This window comes from Callorhinus ursinus, unplaced genomic scaffold (assembly GCF_003265705.2).
Source record: "Callorhinus ursinus isolate GAN/ISIS: 27379988/994484 unplaced genomic scaffold, GSC_fseal_2.0 scaffold4, whole genome shotgun sequence".
Taxonomy (NCBI): Eukaryota; Metazoa; Chordata; class Mammalia; order Carnivora; family Otariidae; genus Callorhinus; species Callorhinus ursinus.
In genome coordinates, this window is record NW_027397066.1 from 55,299,638 (window position 1) to 55,326,372 (window position 26,735).

The window sequence follows — 26,735 nt, forward strand, 5'->3', positions numbered from 1 at the left end:
GTTTTTGATGTAGTGTTCCTTGATTCATTATTTTCGTATAACACCCAGCGTTCGTGCCCTCCTTAATACCCATCACCAGGCTAACCCATCCCCCCATGCCCCTCCCCCAACACCCTCAGTTTGTTTCTCAGAGTCCATAGTCTCTCATGGTTCCTCTCTCCCTCTGATTTCCCCTCTTCATTTTTCCCTTCCTTCTCCTAATGTCCTCCATGCTATTCCTTATGTTACACAAATAATAAAATCTAAACTGAAGATTGTGCCACAAGAAAGTAAGCCATCCACAGATTAACCACTTAGACATTGATATTGAGAAATAGGTTAGTGACATTTGCACATTCCAAAGTATAACAGAATTCATAATATTATTTTGAACAATAGTAGTATTAACATAATCATAAAATTGACAGACAAGAAAAATATGCTTAGTATGGAAAATAGAAATTAAGAATGAAAGTTACATGTTGTTGATGTTAGCCATTGTGACAGGTGTGAGGTGGTATCTCATTGTAGTTTTGATTTATATTTCTCTGATGATCAGTGATGTTGAGCATCTTTTCATGTGTCTCTTGGCCATTTGGATGTCTTTGGGAAGATGTCTATTCATGTCTTCTGCCCATTTTTTAGTTGGATTATTCATTTTTTGGGTGTTGAGTTTTAAAGTACTTCATATATTTTGGGTACTAACCTTTTATCAGATACATCATTTGTAAATATCTTCTCCCATTCCATAGGTTGTCTTTTAGTTTTATTCATTTCCTTCACTGTGCAGAAGCTTTTTATTTTGATGAATGCTAATAGTTTATTTTTGCTTTTGGTTCCCTTGCCTCAAGAGATATCTAGTAAGAAGTTGCTATGGCCAATGTCAAAGAGGTTACTGCCTGCATTCTCCTCTAGGATTTTTATGGTTTCCTGTCTCACATTTAGGTCTTTAATCCACTCTGAATTTATTTTGTGTTTGGTGTAAGAAAGTGGTCCAGTTTCATTCTTTTGCATGTTGCTGTCCAGTTTTCCCAACACCAGTTGTTAAAGAGACTCTTTTTCCCATTGGATATTCTTTCCTGCTTTGTCAAATAATAATTGATCATATAGTTGTGGGTTCATTTATGGGTTTTCTATTCTGTTCCACTGATCTATGTGTCTATTTTTGTGCGAGTGCCATACTGTTCTGATCTACCATTGTATCATACAGAATAGTTTCACTGCTTTAAAAATCCCCTGTGCTCTGTCTATTCATCTTTTCCTCCCCTAATCGTTGACAGCCACTAAACTTTTTACTGTCTTCATTCTTTGCCTTTTCCTGACTATCATATAGTTGGAATCATACCACATGTAGCCTTTCCAGGTTGGCTTCTTTCACTTACTAATATACATTTACAGTTCCTCCATGTCTTTTCACAGCTTGGTAGCTCATTTCTTTTTAGTGCTGAATAATATTCCACTGTCTGGATCTACCACAATATATCCACTACCTACTGAAGGGCATGTTGGTTGCTTCCAATTTGGGCAATTACACATAAATCTGTTAACACATCAATGTGCAGGGTTTCCTGTGAACATAAGTTTTAACCTCCACTGGGGAAATACCAAGGGGCATAATTCCTGGATCATATAGTAAGATTATGTTTAGTTTTGTAAGAAAATGCCAAATGTCTTCCAAAGTGGCTATACCAGATTGCACTTCCACTAGCAATGAATGAGAGTTCCTGTTGCTCCACATTCTCATTAGCATTTGCTGTAGTCTGTGTTCCACATTTTGGCCCTGCTAATAAGAATGTAGTGGTATCTCCTTATTGTTTTAATTTACAATTCTCTAATGACAAATGATGTGGAGCATCATTTTATACGCTTATTTGCCGCCTATTTTCTTTGGTAAGGTGTCTGTTAATGTCTTTGGCCCATATTTTAATTGGGTTATATGTTTTCTTACTGTGGAGTTTTAAGAGTTCTTTTGACATTGTAACTGTTCTTTATCAAACATGTCCTTTACAAATATTTTCTCCCAGTCTAGAGATTGTTTTCTTTATTCTCTTGACATTGTCTTTCACAGAGCAGAATTTTTTAATTTTAATGAAGTCCAGCTTAAAAATTACTTCTTTCATGGATTGTGTTCAGAAGGGAAGACATAGCATAATATTACAAATATTACAAATATTCCTAAACTATAAGTAGCATAATTCTAATATTGCACCATTAAATTGACATGTAGATCAAAATATTTCTTTTCAAATTTCTGTTTGAAATGCTGCCTTCATAAAATATACAGCATGGTCAGGTATCTAATTTCTATTATCTTTACTAAGGGCTAGAAAAGTGTGATGCATCAGGGATCCAGTATTTCCTTGGATGCCCCATTGTCAAATGTTAATAAAAAGCATGCCAACAGGACACCTGGGTGGCTCGGTCAGTTAAGCATCTGACTCTTTTCAGTTCAGGCCATGATCTTAAGGTTGTGAGATTGGGCTCTGTGCTGGGTGTGGAGCCTGCTTAAGAGGCTGTCCCTCTCCTTCTGCCTCTCCCCCTCGTCCCTCTAAAAAAACATAAACAAAAACGAAACATGATGGCCTTTGTGTTTTCCATTTTTAATAGTGTCCAAATGGTCTTAAATTTCAGATTTAGTGCACATTTACATTATCTGTGAAATATATAAGCAGTAAAAGTCATGAGACATGCAGAACAGTTGGCCTGATCTAAAAATACTAAATTCTAAAGCAATTACTAATTTTTAAATAAAAGAAATTTATGAATACTATATGAGATACTCAATTGTTACTTTTCATTTTCTTTCTCTTTTATATAGGTATCCAGTGCATAGGAGGCGTTTTATTGAAATTTCAAACATCTTGTTGCAGTGTTTAAGATTATTAGATAGCATAGTATTTCCTAGAAAATGATCTTTCCTAGAAGGTAAACTTTATCGTAGTATCTTGGAAGATGTTGGGAAAGGAGAGCCATTCTATCCATTTGACTTTTCAGAAGTATTTAAAAAGTAACAATTTTCCTGAAGAGTAAAAAATGATGTATGTTGGAAATGCACATATTGATAATATACATAAGTGGAGATGGGAGTGATGTAGCTATAAAAATGAACTACAGAGGAGGGCATTTATTTATTGCCCAAGATTTCTCTTGGGGAATAGATTTCTCCAAGAGAGAGAAGCTTCCGCTTTACTAAGAAAAGAATTTGTATATGCTTGCATTTGTATCTGGGTATAATATTTATAGGCCCAGATACTAGTCTGCAGCATGTGTTGAAGAGTACAACATTTTTCAGCTATAAACTTGTGTCCACGAACTTTGGGCATATTAATGAATCAAAGCCGGTGTCATAAAGGGATCTGCAAGAGGTTATCTGGACCTGACTATTACAGGCTCATGAAAGTTAATTGTTAATTTCTATGTGTTTTTCCAAGCTGGCTGTTATATCACCACTAGCTTGAAATTAGTCAAGGTGGGAGGAGTTACACCACAGATATTAATAAATGTTATATAAATGTGTTTTTTTTTCTTTTTACACCACAGAAAGCCAATTGTTAAAACATTTATAGCACATCACTGGATACCAAAGTGCAAAAAAGAGAGTGCATATGTAGAGGTAGAAGCAAAGTAGAGGTCCAGGATTTAACAAATGGAGTACTTCAAACCTAGAAGTCTTTTTATTCATTTTCTATTATCAAATGACAAACTATGCAAAGCCTTATAGTCTTAAAACAACAACTCTCTATTTACCTCTGACTCCGCACAATTCTGATCTAGTCTAAGCAGAGCTATTCTGTGCTGACCTTTTTTATGATCACATGGATCTGAGTCATCAAAGGGCTAGCTGCTACTAGAGGTTATCACATGCATGTTTTGCAGTTGTTTGGCTCATATCTTTGTGGGCAAATACCCTGAGTTGTGTGCCTTGCCATTCAGCATGCTGGAAGGTTAAATCACAAAATGAAAAGTTCACAGCAACATGCTTGGACCTTGAGGACATCATGCTAAGTGAAACAGGTTAGAGAAGGAAAAATAGTGTATGATCTCACTTATATGTAGAATCTAACAATAACAACAATAAGCTTATGGATACAGAGAACAATTGCTGGTTGCTGGAGGCACAGGGTGAGTGAAATGGGTAAAGGGAGTCAAAAGCTCCAAACTTCCAGTTATAAAATAAATACTCATGGGGCTGTATGCCCCATGCATGCTGTAATGTACAGCACAGTGACTATAGTTAATAATACTGTATTACATATTCGAAACTTGCTAAGAAAGTAAATTTTAAAAGTTTTTATCACACAAAAAAATTTTGTAACTATGTATAGTGATAGATATTAACTAGACTTACTATGGTGATTATTTTGCAATATATACAAATATTAGATCATTATATTGTACACCTGAAACTAACATAATGTTGTATGTTAATTATACCTCAATTAAAAAAATAAAAATAAAAATTTTTAAAAATTTAAAAATTATAGAGTCAGAATTTGGTCTATGAAATGTTCTTTCAAAACTTACAACTATTTTAAAGGAAACTTGACAAAGGTTTTCTCAAATTTGGCAATAATCCTGAAAGTTTATCTGATATGACCCAAAAGCAAGTTGTGAAGCAGAAAAAAATTTTTCTTTAATTATCAATAGTAAAAAATAAATTTTGATCAACCATGCTAGAGAGCAGATTGAATTATCCTTATTCTCTACAGAAAATAGAATTATAAAATGTCATGTGAATAAGGCAATTAAAGAATATTCAGCCAAAAAAGTTACAAAAAAAGCTTATAAAGAAATGCCAGGAAGTAAATTTAAAAATGTGATTTTTTCCTGGATTTTGTGTTGCTTATGGCATTTGTCAGTTTTTACAAAATCAATATTTTGTAAAGGTTTCTTATTCTAAATAAATATTTCCATTTATATATATATATATATATTTAAATATCACAGAGCAGGGAGAGTAAGCTGCTTGCAAGAGGCCACTTATATTACATTCACTAAAGTTACACTGGCCAAAGCAAGATAAATAGCCAAGACCAGAGTCAGCATGGAAGATGACTACATATGGGAATGCATTACAGGGAAAGTAGAAAAATCGTAGTAAAAAGGAACTCTAAAAATGTAAAGAGAGTAGATATAAAGAAGACACTTAAGGGGTAGCTGGGTACCTCAGCCAGTTGAGCAACCGACTCTTGATTTCAGTTCAGGACATGGTCTCAGGGTCATGAGATGGAGCCCCGTATAAGTCTCTGAAGGGAGTCTGCTTGAGATTCTTTCCTTCTCCCACTGCTTCTCCCTCTACCCCTCCCCTGGCTCATGTGTGGTCTCTCTCTCTCTCTCAAATAAATAAATAAATCTAAAAAAAAAAAAAGACACTTAAAAAGTCAGTTACCAGGACTCTAAGAAAATACATTTGATGACTTAAGGATGGATAAAATTATATTATCTATCTATCATCTATCTATCTATCTATCTATCTATCTATCTATCTATCTATCTATCATCTATCTATCTATATCTATCTATCATCTATCTATCATCTATCTAACATTAACCAAAATTGACAGAAGTCAAAAAAGAAAGCTTCTAAATTTTAGGAAGTATATATATTGCAAAGCATTCTCTTGCAATAAATTCCTCAGCTCAAGATATTTTACAGAAAATTATAACAAGCCCATTGCTAACATCATCCACAATGGTGAAAGATTGAAAGGTTTTCCTCTAAGATCAGAAACCACAAGGATGCCAACTCTCAGCATTCCTATTCAACACAGTACTGGAAGTCCTAGTAAAAGCAGTCAGACAAGGAAAAAGAAATAAAAGACATCTGAATTAGAAAAGAGGTAGTAAAATTTTCTCTGCTTGAAGATGACATCATTTTATAGACAGAAAATTTTAAAGACTCCACCAAAAATCTGTTAAAACTAATAAATGAATTTAGTAAAGATGCAAGATACAAAATCAACATACAAAACTAAGTTGTTTTTATACACTAACAACAAAACAGCAGTAAAATTAATTTTTAAAAATTATTTTTATCCTATTTACAAAACAGCACCAAAAATAATAAAATACTTAGGAATAAATTTAACCAATAAAGTGAAATATCTGTACATGGAAAACTTTATTATTTTTTGCTTTTAATTCCAGTATAGTTAATATACAGTGTTATATTAATTTCTGGTGTGCAATATAGGGTTTGAACAATTCTATACATTACTCATCATGATAAATGTACTTTTAATTCCCTTTACCTATTACATCCATCCCCCCCCATCAACTCCCCTCTGGTAACCATCAGTTTGTTCTCTATAGTTAAAAGTCTCTTTTTCGAACCATGAGAGATGATGGACTCTGAAAAACAAACTGAGGGTTCTAGAGGGTAGGGGGGTGGGGGGATGGGTTAGCCTGGTGATGGGTATTGAGGAGGGCACGTTTTGCATGGCGCACTGGGTGTTATGAACAAACAATGAATCATGGAACACTGCATCAAAAACTAATGATGTAATATATGGTGATTAACATAACAATAAAAAAAATAAAAAAAAGTCTCTTTTTACCTTTGTCTCTTTTTTCTTTCTTTCTTTCTTTTGTTTTTTAATCTTTTTTTTTATTTGATAGAGAGAGACACAGTGAGAGAGGGAACACCAGCAAGGGGAGTGGGAGAGGGAGAAGCAGGCCTCCTGCTGAGCGGGAAGCCTGATGTAGGGCTTGATCCCAGGACTCCGGGATCATGACCTGAGCCTAAGGCAGACGCTTAACGACTGAGCCACCCAGGCGCCCCTGTTTTATTTTTTAAATTCTACATGTAAATGAAATCATATGGTATTTGTCCTCTGACTAAATCATTTCAATTAGCATTATCCCTTCTAGAACCATCCAGATTGTTGCAAATGGCAAGATTTCATTCTTTTCATGGCTGTATAGCATTCCATTGTGTGTGTATCTATTCATTTATTAATGGACACTTGGGTTGCTTCCATAATTTGCTGTTGTAAATAATGCTTTAATAAACATAGGGGTGCATATATATTTTTTGAATTAGTGTTTTCATAGTCTTTGAGTAAATACCCAGTAGTGGAATTACTGGATCATATGGTAATTCTACTTTTAATTTTTTGAGAGATTTCCATACTGTTTTCCACAGTGGTTATGCCAGTTTACATTCTCATTAACAGTGCCCGAGTGTTCCTTTTTTTCCACATCCTGTCAACACTCTTTTCTTGTAGTTTTGATTTTAGCCATTCTGACAGGTGTGAAATGATACCTAACCTCACCTGCTTTTGATTTGCATTTCTTTGATGATGAGTGTTGAGCATCTTTTTATATGTTGGTTGACCATCTGTATGTCTTCTTTGGAGAAATGTCTATTGATGTCTTCTACCCATTTTTGAATTGGATTATTTGTTTTGGGGGTGTTGAGTTGTATAAGTTCTTCCTATATTTTGGATACTAACCCTTTGGATATATCATTTACAAATACCTTCTCCCATTCAGTAGGTTGTCTCTTAGTTTTGTTGATTTCTTCCTTCACTGTGCACTGTGATGTAATCCCAATAGTTTACTTTTGCTTTTTTGTCCCTTGCCTTAGGAGACATATCTAGAAAAATGTTTCTATGACCAATGTCAGAGAAATTCCTACCTGTGCTCTCTTCTAGGATTTTTATGGTTTCAGGTCTCACATTTGGACCTATAATTGTACATGGAAAACTTTAAAACATTGATGAAAGAAATTGAAGACACAAATAAAGGGAAAGACATCTTGTGTTCATGATCATACAAATTAATGTTGTTAAAATGTCCATACTACCCAAAGCAATCTATAGATTCAGTGTAATCCCTATTAAGATTCCAATGGCATTTTTTACAGAAATAGAAAAAGTATCCTAAAATGTATGGAACAACAAAAGATCCTGAATAGCCAAAATAATCCCAAGAAAAAAGATCAAAGCTGGAGGCCTCACACTTCCTGATTTTAAACTATATTTACAAGGTACAGCAATTAAAATAATATGATAGTGACATAAAAACAAACACATAGATCAATAGCTCAGAATTGAGAACTCAGAAATAAACACATGCATATATGGTTAACTAATATTTGGCAAGGAATCCAAGAACACTCAATAGAGAAAAGATAGTCTCTTCAATAAATGAAGCTAGGAAAACTGGATATCCTTATGCCAAAGAATGAAATTGGATCCTTATCTTACACCACTCACAAAAATGAACTCAAAATGGTAAAGACAAATATAAGACCTGAAACCATAGAACTCCTAGAAGAAAACATAAAATCAGGGCGCCTGGGTGGCTCAGTCATTAAGCGTCTGCCTTCGGCTCAGGTTGTGATCCCAGCATCCTGGGATCGAGTCCCACATGGGGCTCCCTGCTCGGCGGGAAGCCTGCTTCTCCCTCTCCTGTCCCCCTGCTTGTGTTCCTGCTCTCACTCTCTCTCTCTCTCTCTGTCAAATAAATAAAGAAAAAAAGTCTTAAAAAAAAAAAGAAAACATAGAATCAAAGCAGCTTGATATTGGTCTTGGCAATGATTTTATGGATATGACACCTCAACAACAAAACACAAGGACAAAAATAAACAATTGGTACCACATCAAACTCAAAAGCTTCTGCACAGCAAAAGAAACTAAGTGAAAAGTTAACCTACAGAATGGGAGAAAATATTTGCAAAGCACATATCTGATAAAAGATTAATATTCAAAATATGTAAGGGACTCACAGCAGAAGACCCCAAATAATCCAATTAAAAATGGGAAGAGGACCCAAAGAGATATTTTTCCAAAGAAAACATAAAAATGGCCAACAGGTACATGAAAAGGAGGTCAACATCACTAATCACCAGGAAATGCAAATCAAAATCACAATGAGTTATCGTCTCACACTTGTTAAAATGGTTATTTTCAAAAAGACAAGCGATAAGTGTTGGCAAAACTGTGGAGGAAAGGAACCGTTGTGCACTGCTGGTGGGAATGTAAACTGGTACAGCCACTGTGGAAAACAGTATGGAGGTTCCTCATAAAATTAAATGTAGAGGTACTATATGATCCAGCAATTTCACTTCTGGGTATATATCCAAAGGAAATGAAATTACTGTCTTGGAAAGATATTTGCACTCTCATGTTTATTTCAGCATTCTCACAACAGACAAAATATAGAAACAACCAAAGTGTCTGTTGACAGATGAATGAAGAAGTTGTGATGTATATATCACACAATGGGACAGAAATTAGCCATGAGAAATAAGGGAAACCTGCCATTTTCAACTAGGTTCAACATGGATGAACCTTGAGAGTGTTATGCTAAGTGAAGCAAGTCAAGCAGAGAAAGACAAATTCTGTCTGATCTCACCTGTATATGGAAACTAAAAAAAGTCAAACTCATCAGAGAGTAGAATGGTGGTTTCCAGAGGTAGAGGTTGAGAGGTGGAGGAAATGGGTGAAGGTGATCAAAGGGTACAAACTTCCAGTTACAAGATAAATAAGTTCTGGAGATATAATGTACAACATGGTGACTATAGTTAACAATACTCTATAATATATTTGAAAGTTGCTAAAAGAGTAAGTTCTACCACATACACACACACACAACTGCAACTATATGAGGTGATAGAAGTGTTAACTAACTTTCTTGTTGTAATCATTTTACAATATATGCATCTATCAAATCATTACTTTGTACACTTTAAATTTGCACAATATTATGTCAATTATATCTCAATAAATCTGGAGGAAAAAGAATAGAAAATTATACTAAACCTTAAAATATCAAAAATAAAAAAGCTTTTAAAGTGTGACAAGCATAGAAAAAGAAGGAAAACAAAGGTTATTTTCATGAAATGTCTATGATATGTTTCCAAAATCTTAAAGAGATTGCATAAAAGTGGAATATTTTTTATTCTATTTCTATGCAGCCCTTCATTTATCAATAAAAATATATCCAGCAAGATATTAATGATTTATACAAAAATTATTTAAAGTCCTTCCAGAAATAATTCAATAATAGGAAATCTATTCATATAATTCATCTATTAACTTGTGTAGAAAATCAAATAATTCTTGCCATAGGTGGAAGAAAAAAGTTGACAAAACTTGACACAGTTCTGATTTACAAAAGAAAACATTAAGTGTGATAGTAATTAAGTAATTGATCTTTTCTTCACATGGCTCATAAACAAGCAAGTTAATTAATGAATAAAATTTAGTCATTTCAACCAAATTTAAAAATAAAAGATGAAGACAACTATCTTCACTATTATTAAATAAGTCTGAATTTATCAGAAGTAAAATTAGACAAGAGAAGGTGACCAGTGACATAAGAATTAGAAAGGGAGATGTAATTTATTTCTAGTATCAGTTTAATGAACATGTGTCTGGATGACTACTGTGAAGCATAGGATAATATGGACAAATATCAGGATATGAAATTGAAATTGAATGATAATTAGGATTTATGTATACAAACAATAACCAATAGAAGAGAAAAGGAAGAGGGAACCCATTTATAAGGCCAACAGCAAAGCACATCAGTTGGCTGAAATTTAACAACAAATATGTAAAACCTATATAAGAAACATTGGTAAACACTCCAAAAGACACATAGATAATTTTTAAAAGTAAAATAATAATATATTCTTGTAATGGTGACAGTTAAAATGAGAGTTTAAACCAAACATTTGCACTTAACTGTATGCCAATGCAAATAACACTAGTTCTTTTCCTCCTCAAAAGCTAGTTAAGATTATTTCAAAATTCCTATAACACCATAAGCAAGCAGGAAAGGCCAAAGGTACCCAGGACTTGCATGCCATACCCTGAAGACAAAGCAAAGTTCAGCAAACTCAGGACCACACACTTCTCTGTGACAACAGAGACAGTTTGTACCAAAATAATCAAAGATTTTTAACTTGCAAAACAAAGTCTATCAAGTTGAAATAGTCACAGCAGTGCCCTCAAAAAAGTTGGGTGAGAGAATGCTCACAGGAAACACCAGGTCACCAAGCAAATACTGGGAGTTGGGCAGACTTGTTTCTTTCTTTTCCCTACCTATGACTTTTCATATTAAAATCCTGGAAATTATGGGGCGGTCATTATTCCTAGGAATGTGAATTTCTTTATGTAGTGGATTTAATATACATAAGGTCTTCTCAGTTTCGGTTATATATTTGGTGATTTCAGCAAAATCCTTAATCTTTCTGAATTTTGATGGCTCCAATGTAAAAGATAATGATCATTCTTGGCTTGTGTATTGGATTAGTAATAATGTCTGCATTGTACCTACCAAAGCTCTCGGTAGGTGTTTAGTAAGAGTAGCTATTTAATAAGTTAATAGCAAAGATGGTACAATTAGCAAGGGTGTTAGCTGCAGAATCACTGAATAGAGCTAGACCAAAGCTTCTTGATGGAGCACAAACTGAATATGAGTGACAATGTAATCATGTTACTTTTGGAGTTAAAATTATTAGATAATGCATTTTAAAAGCCCATAAAAGGAAAATGGAAATCAGAATGAAGAATAAAAACTAAGTGGTAAGAGTTACTCATTCTGAAAAGGTGTGGAGAACAGCATTTTTAGAAAAGGAATCCCAGAAATTGATTGATGTGCTGGTTACAGAGATATATACATTCAACAAAACAAATCACACTGTATACTTTATACACTTCCTTTTACCATGTATAAATTAGTTTCTAATCTTTTTTAAAAATGAGATAAACCTACACATCAACAGCATGGTTATAATTTTTTCAAAAGGCAAAAAGAAAATACTAATTGTTAGTAAGAATGAAGAACAACTGGAATCCTAGTAAATGGCTGATGGGATTATTGATTGGCACAAGCACTTGAGAAACTAGATTTTAACGGTATGTTCTAAAGCTAAGCAATGCATACCCTATGACTTAGTATTTCCACTCAGGTATGACACACGCATATTTGCCAAAAGACATGTAAAAGAATGTTCATAGCAATGTTTATCATAAATAGCCAAAACCAGGATAGTGTACATGTTTATCAACAGCAAAATGGATAAATAAAATGTGGTATGTTAATTCAATGGAATTTACATAACTCTGAGAATGAACAAATTATACCTCTATGCAAAAACTTGGGTGAATATAAAAAACATTAGCAAAAGAACCAAAATGCAAAAGAGTACACAATGTGTGGTTCGTTTATACAAAATTTAAAATCAGGCAAAATTAATCTGTAGTGTTAGAAGTCAAGTGGCTACCCTTAGGAGTTGTAGAGACTGGTATGAGGAGAAAGAGGAGTTATGGGTAAGTTTTGGTTCTTGATTTGGGTGCTGGTTGCCTGGGTAGGTTCATATTGTGAAACTTCAGTAAACTGTAAAATTAGGATTTATGTATTACTTCAAAAGATAGGTTACACAGAATTTTAAAAACCTTACAGCACTGATCCTAGGGAAATTGCATGTGAGAAGGAATTAGAAGCCTTATGTGAGGGAAGATTAACAGAGAGATAGATACAAGTTTTCCAGAAAAAGGATGGGAGATTGACAATGGGGATTAGAATGTATAACAAATAAACAAAACACTGGGTCCAGAACGGGAAGCAGAAATCAAATATATATTAAAAAAATGTGATTAATCTAGCCCCATTCCAGGCAAGTAAGGTAGAGAAGAAATGTTAAGAAGCTTTAAAAAGCTTTTTGTTTTGTTTTGTTTTGTTTTGTTTTGTTTCGTTCTGTTTCTTCATGGACTGGGAAAGGTAGCACTAGTTCTAGGGAATCCATTTAAAATTTTGCAAGAGGGAGAGAAAGGGAGCAACATGGAACCAGTGTGGTGCTGATGTGGAAAAGTGGGCTCCACTGGCCAAACGGTGCCTGGATTAGTACTGGGCTTTCTGCTCTCTTGATCTGCAGTGTGCTTGGAAAGATGGAAACAGACTGGTAAATAAAAAGACACGGACAAATGGGGACATGCCATTGCTATACCTGTTTGGTTCCACTACAGCTTTCAGGCCCTCATCCTTCCTATAGTGGTGGCAAAGGTGAGTCCCAAATTCTGTCCACATTAGAGCTATCTACTTGCCGGTCAGCAGATCTCTCGGAGGCTGCGGAGAGATCAAGCCCAGTGCAATTTGAACGTGCCCTGCGGAACGCTGGGCTTGAGCAAGATTAATTAGAGGTTCACTCCTGTATATGAATAGCAATGATTGTCATATTTCCAGATAGGCCTGTTCCATTAGGTGTTAGAAGCATATTTAAAATTGAATTCATGAATTTTATTTGCTTCATCCATGATATTTAAGATCTCACTGATAAATAAAACAGGATTTTTAACCAGTACAGTTAGATATTTCCTTCTAACTTACTCGTTTCCTTCAATATAGAAACTTGGAATGTTTCTTTATCACACTTAAACATGCTATTTTTCTAGTTGATTTTTCCCAGAGAACTAAAGATTAAACATGGAGATGGAAACTCTCCTGCAATTTGATGTTATTAAATATCCTGTGCTCTCCTGTGTTTGATAATAATATCAAATGTAAGGTACCTGACCTACTTCACTATCAGTTTATAGCTACCAGGTGTCCCTAATACTTTTAAGAATGTAATTGCAGTCAAAAGACAGATTAGATTATACTACTCCCAATACTTCAATTTGAAATAAAATATCCAAGGCAATTATTTGTTGTTCAAGTATGTTTAGTAACATGAGGAGTATAAAGGATTAAAGTAAATATGATTTCTAATTTCTCAGGATATGGGATTTCTGGAACTAGATTATGATCCTGTGAAAATGAGAAGATAAGAACATTGTTTTACAAAGGCTTTTGCATACATTATATAATCTGTCATGATTCCTTCTGAGAAGGAAGAGTTAGTATACCCCAGAGGCTATTTATTCTTTGCTTATCTATATTGACTACTTAGTAAGCACAGAACCTGGGCTTTTGTCATTTGCAGAGTTCTTACATAGTTTGCTGTAAATAACATTTAACATAAGTAAAATTCTTTATAATTGACATAGCATATCCATATATCATATGATCATCCTGAAGAGTCCAATGAAATAATTACCCCCTTTTAAAAAGGTAGAAATGTTGTGACTCAGAGTTTAAATCACTTGCCTGAAACTACACAGCAAATGGAACTTGAACCCAGAACCTCATGTGCTTTCCAAACCTTCACCACCTTACTTTTTGTATCCCCTTATTTAAGGAACAGAGAGTGTTATCTCACTCAATACCTGCAATAGTTGGTATGTGATGCATCTATGGGCAGAAGTAATTATTAAAGGACACATTGCAAATGTCTTGGAAAATAACATCTAAATTTAAATCAAAATATGTCATTGGGGCACCTGGGTGGCTCAGTCGTTAAGCGGCTGCCTTCGGCTTGGGTCATGATCCCAGGGTCCTGGGATTGAGCCCCCCATTGGGCTCCCTCCTCAGAGGGAGGCCTGCTTCTCCCTCTCCCATTCCCCCTGCTTGTGTTCCCTCTCTCGCTGTGTCTCTCTCTGTCAAATAAATAAATAAAATCTTTTTTGAAAATAAATAAATAAAAAATAAATCAAAATATGTCATTGAGGCATATGAAATTTGGAACCCAGAGAAAAAGAAAATGTAGTTAAGTGACATTATAGGGAATATAAAAACACAACATTTTACTTTTAAAATTCTAATTACCATATTTTTAAATGCATATACAAATTTGAATTATCTTGCATATCTTTTATTTATATATGTGTGGTAAGTTCAATATCTTCCCTCAGACAACTCTATGAAGAAATTTAAAAGTTTAAGTGATGGAAAATTGGATGAAGAATATTCCAAAAACGAGGAAAGAAAAAAAATATATACAAATTCTGCTTGTGAAAGGGAAGATGAAGGTCACGTTACAGTGAGGATATTCCTGCTTTGATGGCTTGCCACAGATCTTTCCACTTGTTCTAATGGATGTCTAAAATGTTTTTCCCACAGAGATCCCAATGGCTCTCACACTCACTGCCCTCAGGTCTTCATTTGAATGTCACCCTTTGAGACCCTCCCTGACCACTGGAGTTAAAAGTATAACCTTCCTCCCAAAACTACCTATTCTTATTTTACTACATAGCGTATATCACAGTCTAACATCTTATATTTTATTTATTTACTGTCTGTATCCTCTTACTAAAATGTAAGCTACAAGGGGAGTAGAGATTTTGATCTGTTTTGCCAAATGTACCTAGAAAAGTGGCAGGTACCGGGTTGGTGTTCAATAAATACTCTTTTTTTTTTTTTTACACAAAGAAAGCATAGTAGAAGAAAGGAAGGAAGGGAGAGAGGAACGGAGGGAGGGAGAGGAGAAGGGAAGGAGAAAGAAAGGAAAATAAAGAGGGGGAGGGCGGAAGGCTGAAAGGTATGTAAAAGGACAATATTTTGCATATTATCTTTGTGAGAAAGCACCATTGGTAGTATCAGTGGTTAATTTCTGCTGTTAATTAATATCCCTGGTACTTAATACTGATAAATCTAGAGAAAAAAAAACCTTCAGGAGAGAAAAAAATAGAAAAATGAAGGAAGGTTCATGAGGATCAGAAAGATAAACAACCATACAGAGCTGTTTGCATTATTTTATTTGATCCTCGCAGGAATATGTGAGGCAAGGAAACTTGAGGATTGCCGAAGGATACAGAGACATTAAGCTGGAGATGAGATGCGCTAGTCTAAGCACCCAGAGGAGCCTAAGATGGAGAGATAGTGAGAGATGGGGGAGGGTGTAAACTCAGGTTTCCAGTGCCCAATCCTAGGCTTTTTAAAGTTTTCTGCAGACAATGAAAAGAATGAGGAATGAAGGAGGGAAAGGAAATCATGTATCACTTCAAAATGTTTGCCAGGTATTTTTTAGCAGCGCTGCAATTCATCCTAGTAAAGGCACTTTCATTTATATTTGAAGATTGATTCACTCATTGAAAACCCATGGCCTACACAAAATTATTTACTTTGAAGCACTAGCATGCATAATAATACCACCATTACATTTTTAAGGACTTTATCCAAAAAGAATGATCTTGTATGAGGGTATTATATATAACGAGTATATTTACTTCAGCCTGGCATGTGCAGTGGGACAGACACCGTTTGCTATTTACCAACAAGAATAAATGGGATATCTGGAGACATTAATAAGATAATATTTTAGAGACTTACCTAGAACTTTGCTGTAGTAAGAATTCCATTCTCCCCAGTAGGACTGAAATATGTAGTCTTGCAGAGGATAAGAGAGAGTATTTTTAACCCTCTCACCAAAGGTCATCTGGTCAGTGAGCTCCGACAAAGCTGCAGGTACATAGGAGGCAGGTGCTGGGATTTTCCCACAGTGTCTCTCAACTGTGGAGGCTGGAGAGAACCTCAATGTATACACAAATGGAATTCCTAATTTCAGAGCAATGAGGTCCCCACAGAGAGTTACTGGGTCTGCTACCAACACATCAAAACCACCTTTCTGAAGTCTTGCCATTAACTTGGGGTTGTTTAATACTCCATCACAGATTTGTATATTGATTCGAAAAAAAGTATCTAGAAGCTTTCCTAGTTCTTTATAGAAAGTCCAGAGTGTGAGAGGAGTTGGTCTGTGGTCTAGCCACAGCTTTATCATGTGTTCAATTAAGGATTCTATATTGCTCTTCAAATAGGAGACAGGTATCACCTCAAAATTCACAGGAGAATCAGGATTAAAGTTGATGAATAGAGCTGTTGATGAAGCCAGTACAGTCACATTGTGATTTCTTTGAATCAGCTCCTCTAGAATGATCTTAATATTTAACCAATGGCTACCATCCGTTGGCCAAATGAGCACATTTCCACTTAGAACAATTTCAGTCAAAGTCAAATTAAAAACCAGCAGCTGGAAAAACTTCTTAGGCATGGTGATATCCATTCTGAAAACCATCCTACCATAGATCTTTTAAGATAAAAAGAAATTTTCAAAGTATATTTAGGTAGATTATTTTTTCAAATAATGTTTGATGTGACGGGTATACTCATTCATAGGTCAATTCATCTATAGATTAAAAGGAAAATAATATAATTCAAGCAATTATATGTAATAATATTATTATTCTAGCAACAGAAATAAATCAAGTCCTATTTGAAAGTAAAAGAAGAAGTCAAGTTATAAGTCTGGGGTCTGTGTACTCTGTGATAATAATTGTAAAATGTGTCTTTAATTTTTCTTTCCTAAAATTAGGTTAAACAAAAAATAATAGTTCTTACTGCTAAAGCCACTTTCTCAAAACTTACAGTAACTTCAAGTTAGATATCTATTACGAGGCATTTTTACATACATTGTCTAATTCAGTCCCTTCCAGAGTTGTGTGGCATAAATTACTTGCTACATTTCATAGATAATGAAATTAATGTTGAGTTGCATACCTTAAAAACATATGACAAAGTAGGGCAACTGGGACTATTATCGTAACATCATTTGAGAGATTGCTGGATTTCCACGGTATTATGTCTCATCTTTGTAAGTTTTAGAGACTTTGGCAATGCACAATGACCAGCATTATTATTACTTCCCCATGGCTCATATTTAGGAAGAAAAACTAAAAACAACCTTCACTTAGAAGAGGTTTTCTCAAAGATTTCAAGATGTTTTAGATTAATTGGGTTATAGAGCAAATTATTACACATTTGTCAGAGGAGAGTTTTCTTCTCTGATAAAGCATACTGATAATCATCTCCTTGCACAGAATTTTTCACTTTCTTTCATATGACATCTTCATATACAAATCAAGAAGATAGGGCCTAGCCCCTCAAGAAACCACACGCTTTTTCACTCAGAATTGTGTAGTAGCTTAAATTGGGTGGACACTAGAGTTCAATAGCCCCAGATTCAAAAACTGTTCTTTTACAAGCTTTGTGACCCTGGAAAATTACCTAGACCCTTTCAGCCTTGGTTTTCTCATGCATAAATGAGAGATAGTGATGTTAATTTGTTATATTACTTTGTGGATTAGCAATAATATCTGCGAAGTTGCTTTGTAAACTGCTTGGTTCAAAGCAAAAGTTTGGTAATGTTTGTAGATTAATAAATTTGCCTGAAGATTGATCGGTAAACCAATGGGCTAGCTACAGAATGACCAGCTAGACGTAGATAAAATGATATCTGTCCGTTGAGATTCTTAGTAAATGCCAAACTATACGATGGCAACCATATATTGATGCTATTTTAAAAGCTGAAATCATTAGAAGTTGCCATTAAAAAGAGAAAATAAGAACAAATAATGTGATTAAAAGGATAGAAACCAGGAATTGAGAATGGAAATTAAGCGGTTTGTTTTCTTTTCATGCTCTGTTGCCTTTAAACTGACTAATTACAGGACTTTGAGTAACAAAAAGACCAGAAAGACAGAGAAAGGGGAAGAAGAGAGAGAGAAGTGATGCTTTTAGAATTATTGTATTTGTGTCCTTTCAAGAGTCAGCCTCAGTTTGAATATAATGTCTGTATTTTTAGAATTAATTAGATTTTGAAGCACAACAGCAAGAGAAGAGTATGAGTAATCCCAATGACCACTAATATAGGCCTAGTGAAAAGAATTTGATGTATCTTCATAATTCTGTTACTGTCATGACCTTCCAATAAAGAGGTGACAAAACACAACATATAAGGCATAACCAAAAGTTTATCTATAAAATACTTAGATTTGTCCAATTATTGAGGTCCACGTAAGTAGAATATAATAATTAATTAGGGATTGTTCATTAGCAACAGTTATATTAGCACTTAAAAGCTTATCAAAATATATCCCCAAATCAAATACATGACTTACCCTGAATAAAAGAAAAAAGAAGCGTTCAAGAAGTCCGTTTGCCACTGTTAAGTGGCCTTTTCAGGACAGTAACATAATTATCTAATTTACTGAAGAGCAATTGCAGATAATAGAATTTATTAATAACTAACATATCTGTTTTTTTGTTTTCAAAGTATACTTCGATGTTACAGTGTTTGATTTCACCAGTGTCAATGTAGATGTCTGTTATATTTATTCCCCAGTTCCCTGTATGCCTGCAATATATCATTGCAAATTCAAACATCTTAAGAAGATAAAAAATAAATTATGTTTGGGGATATATGTAGGTGTAATCATAGATTTAATTTCCATCAATGGGAAAAAATAATAATTCCTTCCAAATATTCCTGATTTCATGACAAAAATGAAGTTCATTGATTTAAAATGATCACGTTTGTTTGCTTCATGAGTTCACTAATAGCTTTTCTGAATAAGAAGTGAGTAAGAGCATAGTGGGGTTGGCATTCTGGAGAGAGAATGAGTTCAGTTTGGCCAACTCCATCATTTTATATGTAAGAACACAGATCGAGAAAGTTTTAAATAATCTCAAAGTTGTATTGCTAGTAAGTGGCAGATGAGATGAATGCCTAAGTATTCCAGTTCCCAGCCCAATGTTCTTTCTTCTTTCTTCTATTTTTTAAAATGTGAGATACAGTTTATAACAGCAAAAATTAGAAAACCACTACATTTCATAATTATGACTATTTGATAATATGACATCTTAAACATAATTAAAGAGCCCAGAAAATAATATTTTTAAATATACCTATGAAACATCAATATATGAGTAGCTTGGGTGAAAAATAAGTCAGCCAGAGAAAGTTTGCACCAATTAGAATATTGTCCTTATACTTTGACTCAAGTTCTCATTCTTACTCTGCTTGCTTTGAAAGGAAGTACTCCAAATGGTAATAAAATAAAGTTCTCAGAATCATATTTAATAAGATTTGTGTTGTTAAAAAGAGAGGCACAGGCCCAAATGAAGTCTTGTTAATGTCCCACGTCAGTAAACCAAGACTTAGTCTAACTGCACCCCACCCTGCCCCAGGCATGTAACCTCTCACCTGCCAACTGGAATTTCCTGGTCAACACTAGGAGGTAATCTGCTGACTTTTCTCTTCCCCTTAGGAAGGAAACTTTGCCTAAAACACTGCATTCTTTGCTAGTAATTCCTTGCAATCTGCCCTGTTTAAACCTTTCTTTTCTACAGCTCTACAGAGTTCCCCTCTACTTGCTAGATGAGATGTGTCCTATCTCTGAACCATTTAATAAAGCCAATTAGATACTCAAATTCACTCAGCTGCATTTGTATTGTTTAACAGTATATATAACACTTGCTCGAGAATGTGTAGTTCATCTGTATAAAATCAAATTAAGATTAAAGTTCTTTAAAATATGCATAATACTATTAGTTTGAATTGAGAATCCTTGAAACAACATTTTTGTATGCAAGTTTTTTCTTACAATTTTCCCCCCAACTACATACCCTGAGTTACAGGTCTCCTCTTCCTGTGAGCATTTCAATGAATGGCTAGAATTTAATTGTGCTAATTTATTTCTCATTGTCTCTTGGATTGGAGGTGGTCCCAAAGGCCATAAAGATGTCCCAAAGATGGCTTGGAAACCATCTTTCATACTATTTTTAAAAACTGAGTAATCAACTCCTTAGTAACCCTGGAATTTTAACTTCACATTAGAGCTTCAACTTTTTTTTTTTTTAGTTCCTTGAATGCATTTAGTTAATGCATTCTTGAAAGCTTAAAATTTGATGTACTTTTTCTTCCCCTTTGTTTTATTGTATATAAACTGAGTATCTTTCTAGAACTTTCCTTTTAGCTCAGGGTCTCACATCAAATGTGTCACCACTTTCTTCATTGTAACCTCAGGTGAGTTACTCAGTCTCCTCATTACAAAATGGTGGAGAATCCTGGTGCTTATTTCTTATAGTTGTGAGGACTGAGTGAAAAAAAATGCGTGTACATTATTTGGAACAGCATCCATGCTCAATAAATGTTAGCTGTATATGATAACATAGGGAGAGAATCTTACTTTAAAAACTACCAGTTTAACCAGATCTCATCACCTAGACCCACTTCTTCCACTTCCCAGATAATGGTCCTCTCGGGTGTCTGAGCTTTGGTGCAGGTCTTCCCAAACACCACAAGTTCCTCTACAGGTGTCAGTCATGCTCAGTCTTGAGGCACATCACGAATGATATGTTACTAACAATGTATTCAGTACCAAAGTTCACGAGTGACTTATTTTAAGGAATACACACATAGAAAACTCAAGATTATATCCATAAAAATGATCATCTCCATTCCCTTTCATTGAGTGGGAGCAAAGAGTGACAGTGCCCTTGAAATTGTGCATGTCCCATAGCAAATTCCATCTTGGATGTCTTGCTTATGGCTGTCATCCCATTCATGGGTCATTATGAAAAAGGGGATGCTAATAAGGTCACTTGAAAGATTCTAACCAAACAAAATTAATTTACATTGAAAAATAGAGGAAGAAAAGAGGAAGAGAAGATAGAGGGAAACAAGAAAAAGACTGGGAAGACAGAGAGAGAAAAAAAAAGTTCCAAACCAACATGTAGTACTCTTCAGGGAAAGAATCCCAATACATATTTCTCTCCTTTAAAACGACTATTGGAAATCAAACACTTTGGAGATATACACATTCACATTTGTTACATTTCTAACACTTCATTTTACATTAATTACCTGTGCTCGGTGTTTAGTTCACGTAAAGATCTGAATATTATAGTCATAATTTTTTTTGAAGATCTATTGTTTTTTCTATTACACTTAACAGGAAAGTCTGCTGTTATAGATGGCATTAGTTCTTAGAGATTAATCACCTAATTATTCATGTATAATAATACATTATGTATTCATATAAATCTAACATATAAAGATTATTCACACAAAAAAGCTATTTGTTTCTATACAGGCCAAAAGGTATAACTGTTGGTAGCAATAGGTATGTTTATGGATTATAAATATTTTTACTGGCATTAAAATGCTACATTATTTTTTTCTTAAACATTCCCCCAATTTTGGTGGGCTTTTTTGTTGTTAATTTGTACATAAAAACAAAATTTACCTGGCTCAACTCTAAATAAATACATTTGAAATCTGTAGAAGCCTTTCCTTTCAGTTAAACATGGCATTTTAAGTTCTCTTAGGACCAGATACCTATCCTCAGGCAACTCGCCCCAGGGAACAGTCATATGGAAACCTTTGCCTAAAGAAACAGCAAGTTACCTAGTGATAACACAAGCCAATTAAACTCCAGTTAGCAAATTTAATATAAATAAGAAATAGAACAGCAGACTTCAAAAGCTAAATTCACTGAAAGGAAGAGGAAAAGTACTGGAGAAAGTTTAAACCTAAAATATCCTGAATAATTGATAGATTTGCACCTGAAATTTTAAAAAGAGAGAAAAATTTTTCTAGCAGTTGTGGTGTCAGACTTTCATTTGAAAACTATTTTCTCCTACTAGTCACTATATAATTTTATTTTAGCAACTGATATCTCCCAGCCTCAATAATCTCATCTGTGATAGTAGTTTTTTCTTCACAAATTCATTGCAAAGATTAAGAGATATAACATGTGAAGGACTTATTACAGTGTTTAGTACACAGGAAGAAATCAACAAATATTAATTATTATTGCTATCATGATTTTGAACCATGAGTTTGAACCAAATGCCCATATGCTGAAATAAAAGAAGTTATTTAAACATTATAATATCTGACCTAGCAATTAGCAGAGATTAAGGACTCCTGAGGTTATTGCATTCCACTGCAGAAAGGTAATCTTACAGGAAGTTTTCCCATTTATATACTCAGGTGTGATAATTTGAGACCTGTGGACATGAGCTCATTGCAATGAGTTTGTTTAGAGCATTTAAACTAAAGTAAAAAAAAAATCAAATTACACATTGGAAAGAAGTGATTTTTATAAGTCAGTTCCATTTATCATTCCCATTTATCATTCTACATGTACAAAGGCTTGCACAAAAATGAATTACTCTGTCATTTAAGTACTTTTATTTCTTACCTGGTCTTTTGAATATGAGTGTTCATGTCCCTGGACATCAGTAAGAATATCGTTCGTAAAGACAAACTTAAATAGTCATTTTAAGTCAAAAGAGTGTAATTTGATTAGAAACATGATATTATCAAAATCAGAGGATAAGAACATTTTTATAAATCTTCATTACATTCCCATGAACAAATTGTTAAGAAAGATTAGTCTCATGCCTTATGACTGGGAAAATAGTGTGGTTTTATTACCAGTATTCACTTACAAGCATAATACAATGGAACATGTGATTCTGAGACTGCCAGCATGAGGAAGGTTTATCTGGCTAATAATCTCACCAATATGAATAAGAAGCATTGTGATCATAATTGTTATTCCAAGACTGAGAACAAGTCGTTGATATAAACATAAGTAATGAGATAAAAACGTAAACCTATATCGTGACTAAGGCACTATGTACACACTCCTCTATTTCATTAACTGAGATTCTGCACATATTCAGATGTGTTTGTTTACTACATGCATGAGCAGATTAAAGAGATTTTGCAGATCCTGACAGCTTGATTGCCTCATAAAATTGCCATTTCTTCATCCATTTTCTTCATTTTTTAAAGATCTAGTTTTAGCCCTACAATATTGACCATTCACTTCTATCTTCGTAGGGTAGTTTATAATCAACATAGCAGATATGCTTATTTTCTCTGAATAACAGAATAGCTCAGTTTTCATTTATATCCCAGGAGACAAACATCTATTTTTGAATTTGGGGACAACTATTTAGCATACCCAGAGGAGATGATGAACCAATTGTAATTAACGCTTCTCTTAACAATCCTTGCCAAAGAACCCACACTTAAACGGTCAATTAATTCATTACAAAGAAGCCAAGAACACACAGTGGGGAAAGGACAGCCTCTTTAATAAGTGGAAAACTGGGCAGCTATATGCAGAAGAATGAAACTGGATCATTTTCTTACATCATACACAAAAACCAACTGAAAATGATTTAAAGACTTGATCAATAAGACCTGGAACCATAAGACTCCTAGAATAAAATATAGGTGGTCAGCTCCTTGACATCAGTCTTGGCCATGATTTTTTGGATTTGACACCAAAGGTAACAAAAGAAAAATAAACAAGTGCAACTACATGAAACTAAAAAGCTTCTACACAGCAAAGGAAACCATCAACAAATGAAAAGGCAACTTATCTAATGGGAGAAAATATTTGCAAATCAGACATCTTATAAGAGATTAATACCCAAAATGTATAAAAACTCATATAACTTAATAGCAAAAAAAAATGGCTAGAGGACATGAATAGATATTTTTCCAAAGAAAACATACAAATGGCCAACAGGTACATGAATATGGGCTCAACATCACTCATCATCAGGGAAATGCAAATCAAAACCACAATGAGATATCATCTCACACCTGTTATTTATTGATTGATTTTTTTAAGTTTTTATTAAATTCTAGTTAGTTAACATATAATGTAATACTGGTTTCAGGAGTAGAGTTTAGTGATTCATCACTTACATATAACACAGTGCTCATCACAAGTGCCCTCCTTCATACCCATCACTTACATATAACACAGTGCTCAACACAAGTGCCCTCCTTAATACCCATCCCCTATTTAGCCCATCCTCTGCCTGCCTCCTCTCCAACAACCCTTAGTTTGTACTCTGTAGTTAAGAGTCTCTTATGGGTTGCTTCCTTCTCTTTTTTTTTTCCCTTCGCCTATGTTCATCTGTTTTGTTTCTTAAATTTTACATATGAGTGAAATCATATGGTATTTGTCTTTCTCTGTAGGAAATATATGAGCAATGATCAGAGATTGTCCATATGCATGTATGTTTTTAAACACACACACACACACACACACACACAAATGCCTATATTAGTAATGGACTTATAGGAAGCTTAATCTCTTGCAGTTTTCTCTATTCACCACTGAAATTTCTAGGCAATTTCTATTGTCAATGCAATATCTAAATGGGATTCAGTCCTGATTTTAACCTCTTTCTATATGTTATCCATAAAAGAACTTAGCTGGTATCTTTGAATCCATAAAATTAGAAAACAACACACTATAGTTACAAAGCATATTGTTTTTTTTATCTTCCTGCTCTTAAATGATACTAATATATAGTTGTCAATATGTACAATTGAAAAATAACAGCTACAAGGAAATAAAGAGGTGATACAAAACTCTGTTCAAATTCAGATATTAAAAAAAATTACATACCCAAAGCTTCACTATAGTAGGAATCCCATGATTTCCAAAGAGTGTCAAACATGTAGTCCTGCAGATGGTAGGAGATGAAATTTCTTACTCTGTCAGTGAAAGACATCTGGTCGGTGAGTTCTGATAATATAGCAGGAACATAGGAAGGAGGGAATGGTACCTTCCCACAATGCTTTTCCACTGTTGAAGCTGGAGAAAACCTCAAGGAGTACATAAATGGAATTCCCAATTTTAAAGCTACTATATCACCACAGGGAAATACTGGATCTGATATCAGGATGTCAAATCTGTTTTTCTTCAGCTTGTCCATCAGCTTTTGGTTTTTGAGAACACCATCACAGATTTCTCTAGACAGTATGTGAAAGTTCTTGATGACTCTGGCTATCTCCTGATAGAATCTCCAAATGGTTGAAGGAGATGGCCTATTTTCCATCCATGTCAAAACAAAGTCCTTGATGACTCCTTCTATTCTTTCTTTGCCAAAGGGCACCTTATATATTTCAAATATTAGAGATGGGTTAGAGGTCGGTGAGATGAAAAGTGCACCAGAGGCAACTAAGACAGTCACGTTATGCTCCTTTTTAATCAACTCATCTATAAGTATCTTAATATTCAGCCAATGACTCCCTTCCATTGGCCAAATCAGAACATTCCCACCAAGAGTGATTCCTAAAAGACTAATTGTAAGAGATAACAGCAGAATGTTCTTGTTTAACATGAGGTAGCTTGATGTAGAAGACTTGATGAGATGTGACATAAATGAATTTCTCTGCTTTTCAAGCAAAAAGGAAAGGCAAATTATTTTTCAGTTTTGATTCAAAACAATTGATACCCTTCAGAGTCTTCCCTTGACCAAATGATACTACTCATGGTAGCACAATATTTTATGATAATTACAGGCTTGGAGTAACATGTGTCTTACTTCTCAACCTGTTCCTTTAGCTGGGTTATGATTCTTACTCTCTGATCATTTTCTTAAACTTGATCTTTCAAACCTTTCTTTACATCTCATAATTGTGAAATTCTTACTATTAAATTCCATGACCACTATATATCTCAACTCTACACTCAGGCCTGGGTACTGAAATATCAGTTTGGGTCAGAACTTACTCAGAAATGTAGACATGCCAAGGCTATAGATTTTCCAATATTTAATAAATTTAATAAAATGTCATTAACAACAATTAAATATTATAGTAGTAACTGGTTCTTTTTAAAAAGATTTTATTTATTTATTTGAGAGAGAGACACACAGAGGTAGAGACAGAGGTAGAGAGCGTAGGTGCAGGGAGGAGAGGGAGCAGGGAGGAGAGGGAGAAGCAGGCTCCCCACTGATCAGGGATCCTGATACAGGGCTCAATCCCAGGACCCTGGGATCATGACCTGAGCCAAGACAGGTGCTTAATGAACTGAGTTACCCAGGCACCCCTAGTTACTGGTTCTTAATAGATAAGATTATTACAAAGAGAATACTTACAAGAATGTGAAGTACAAGCAAATAGAGTAAGTGTAGTGTTTATTACTACTTTAATAATATGTTTAGAAAAATATTTTTTAAATTAAAATGTTTTTTTTTTAATTTATTTGAGGGGGGAGAGAAAGAGGACAAGCATGGGTGAGGGGTAGAAGGAGAGGGAGAAACAG

General features: G+C 34.4%; 1 protein-coding gene and 1 long non-coding RNA gene across 6 annotated transcripts in view; one reads left to right on the forward strand and one right to left on the reverse strand.

The window, feature by feature from the left end:
- The window catches only part of LOC112835807 (UDP-glucuronosyltransferase 2A2), a 54,534-nt gene extending 28,725 nt beyond the window's left edge, over positions 1-25,809 (reverse strand). For 2 of the 5 annotated variants that reach the window (XM_025887437.2, XM_073891764.1), the window contains exons 1-2: positions 25,094-25,809; positions 16,141-16,772 (exon numbers count right to left, since the gene is read on the reverse strand). In XM_025887437.2, the coding sequence (XP_025743222.1) occupies positions 16,141-16,772; positions 25,094-25,809 (1,348 nt within the window). Of the gene's footprint in view, positions 1-16,140; positions 16,859-25,091 lie in introns of those variants that run through there. The other 3 variants (XM_025887442.2, XM_025887439.2, XM_025887441.2) reach the window with 2 other exon arrangements.
- LOC141372613 (uncharacterized) overlaps positions 3,955-26,735 on the forward strand; it is a 69,180-nt gene continuing 46,399 nt past the window's right edge. Inside the window, exon 1 of the long non-coding RNA XR_012377935.1 lies at positions 3,955-3,993. This is a non-coding gene — a long non-coding RNA (uncharacterized lncRNA). The remainder of the gene's footprint in view (positions 3,994-26,735) is intronic.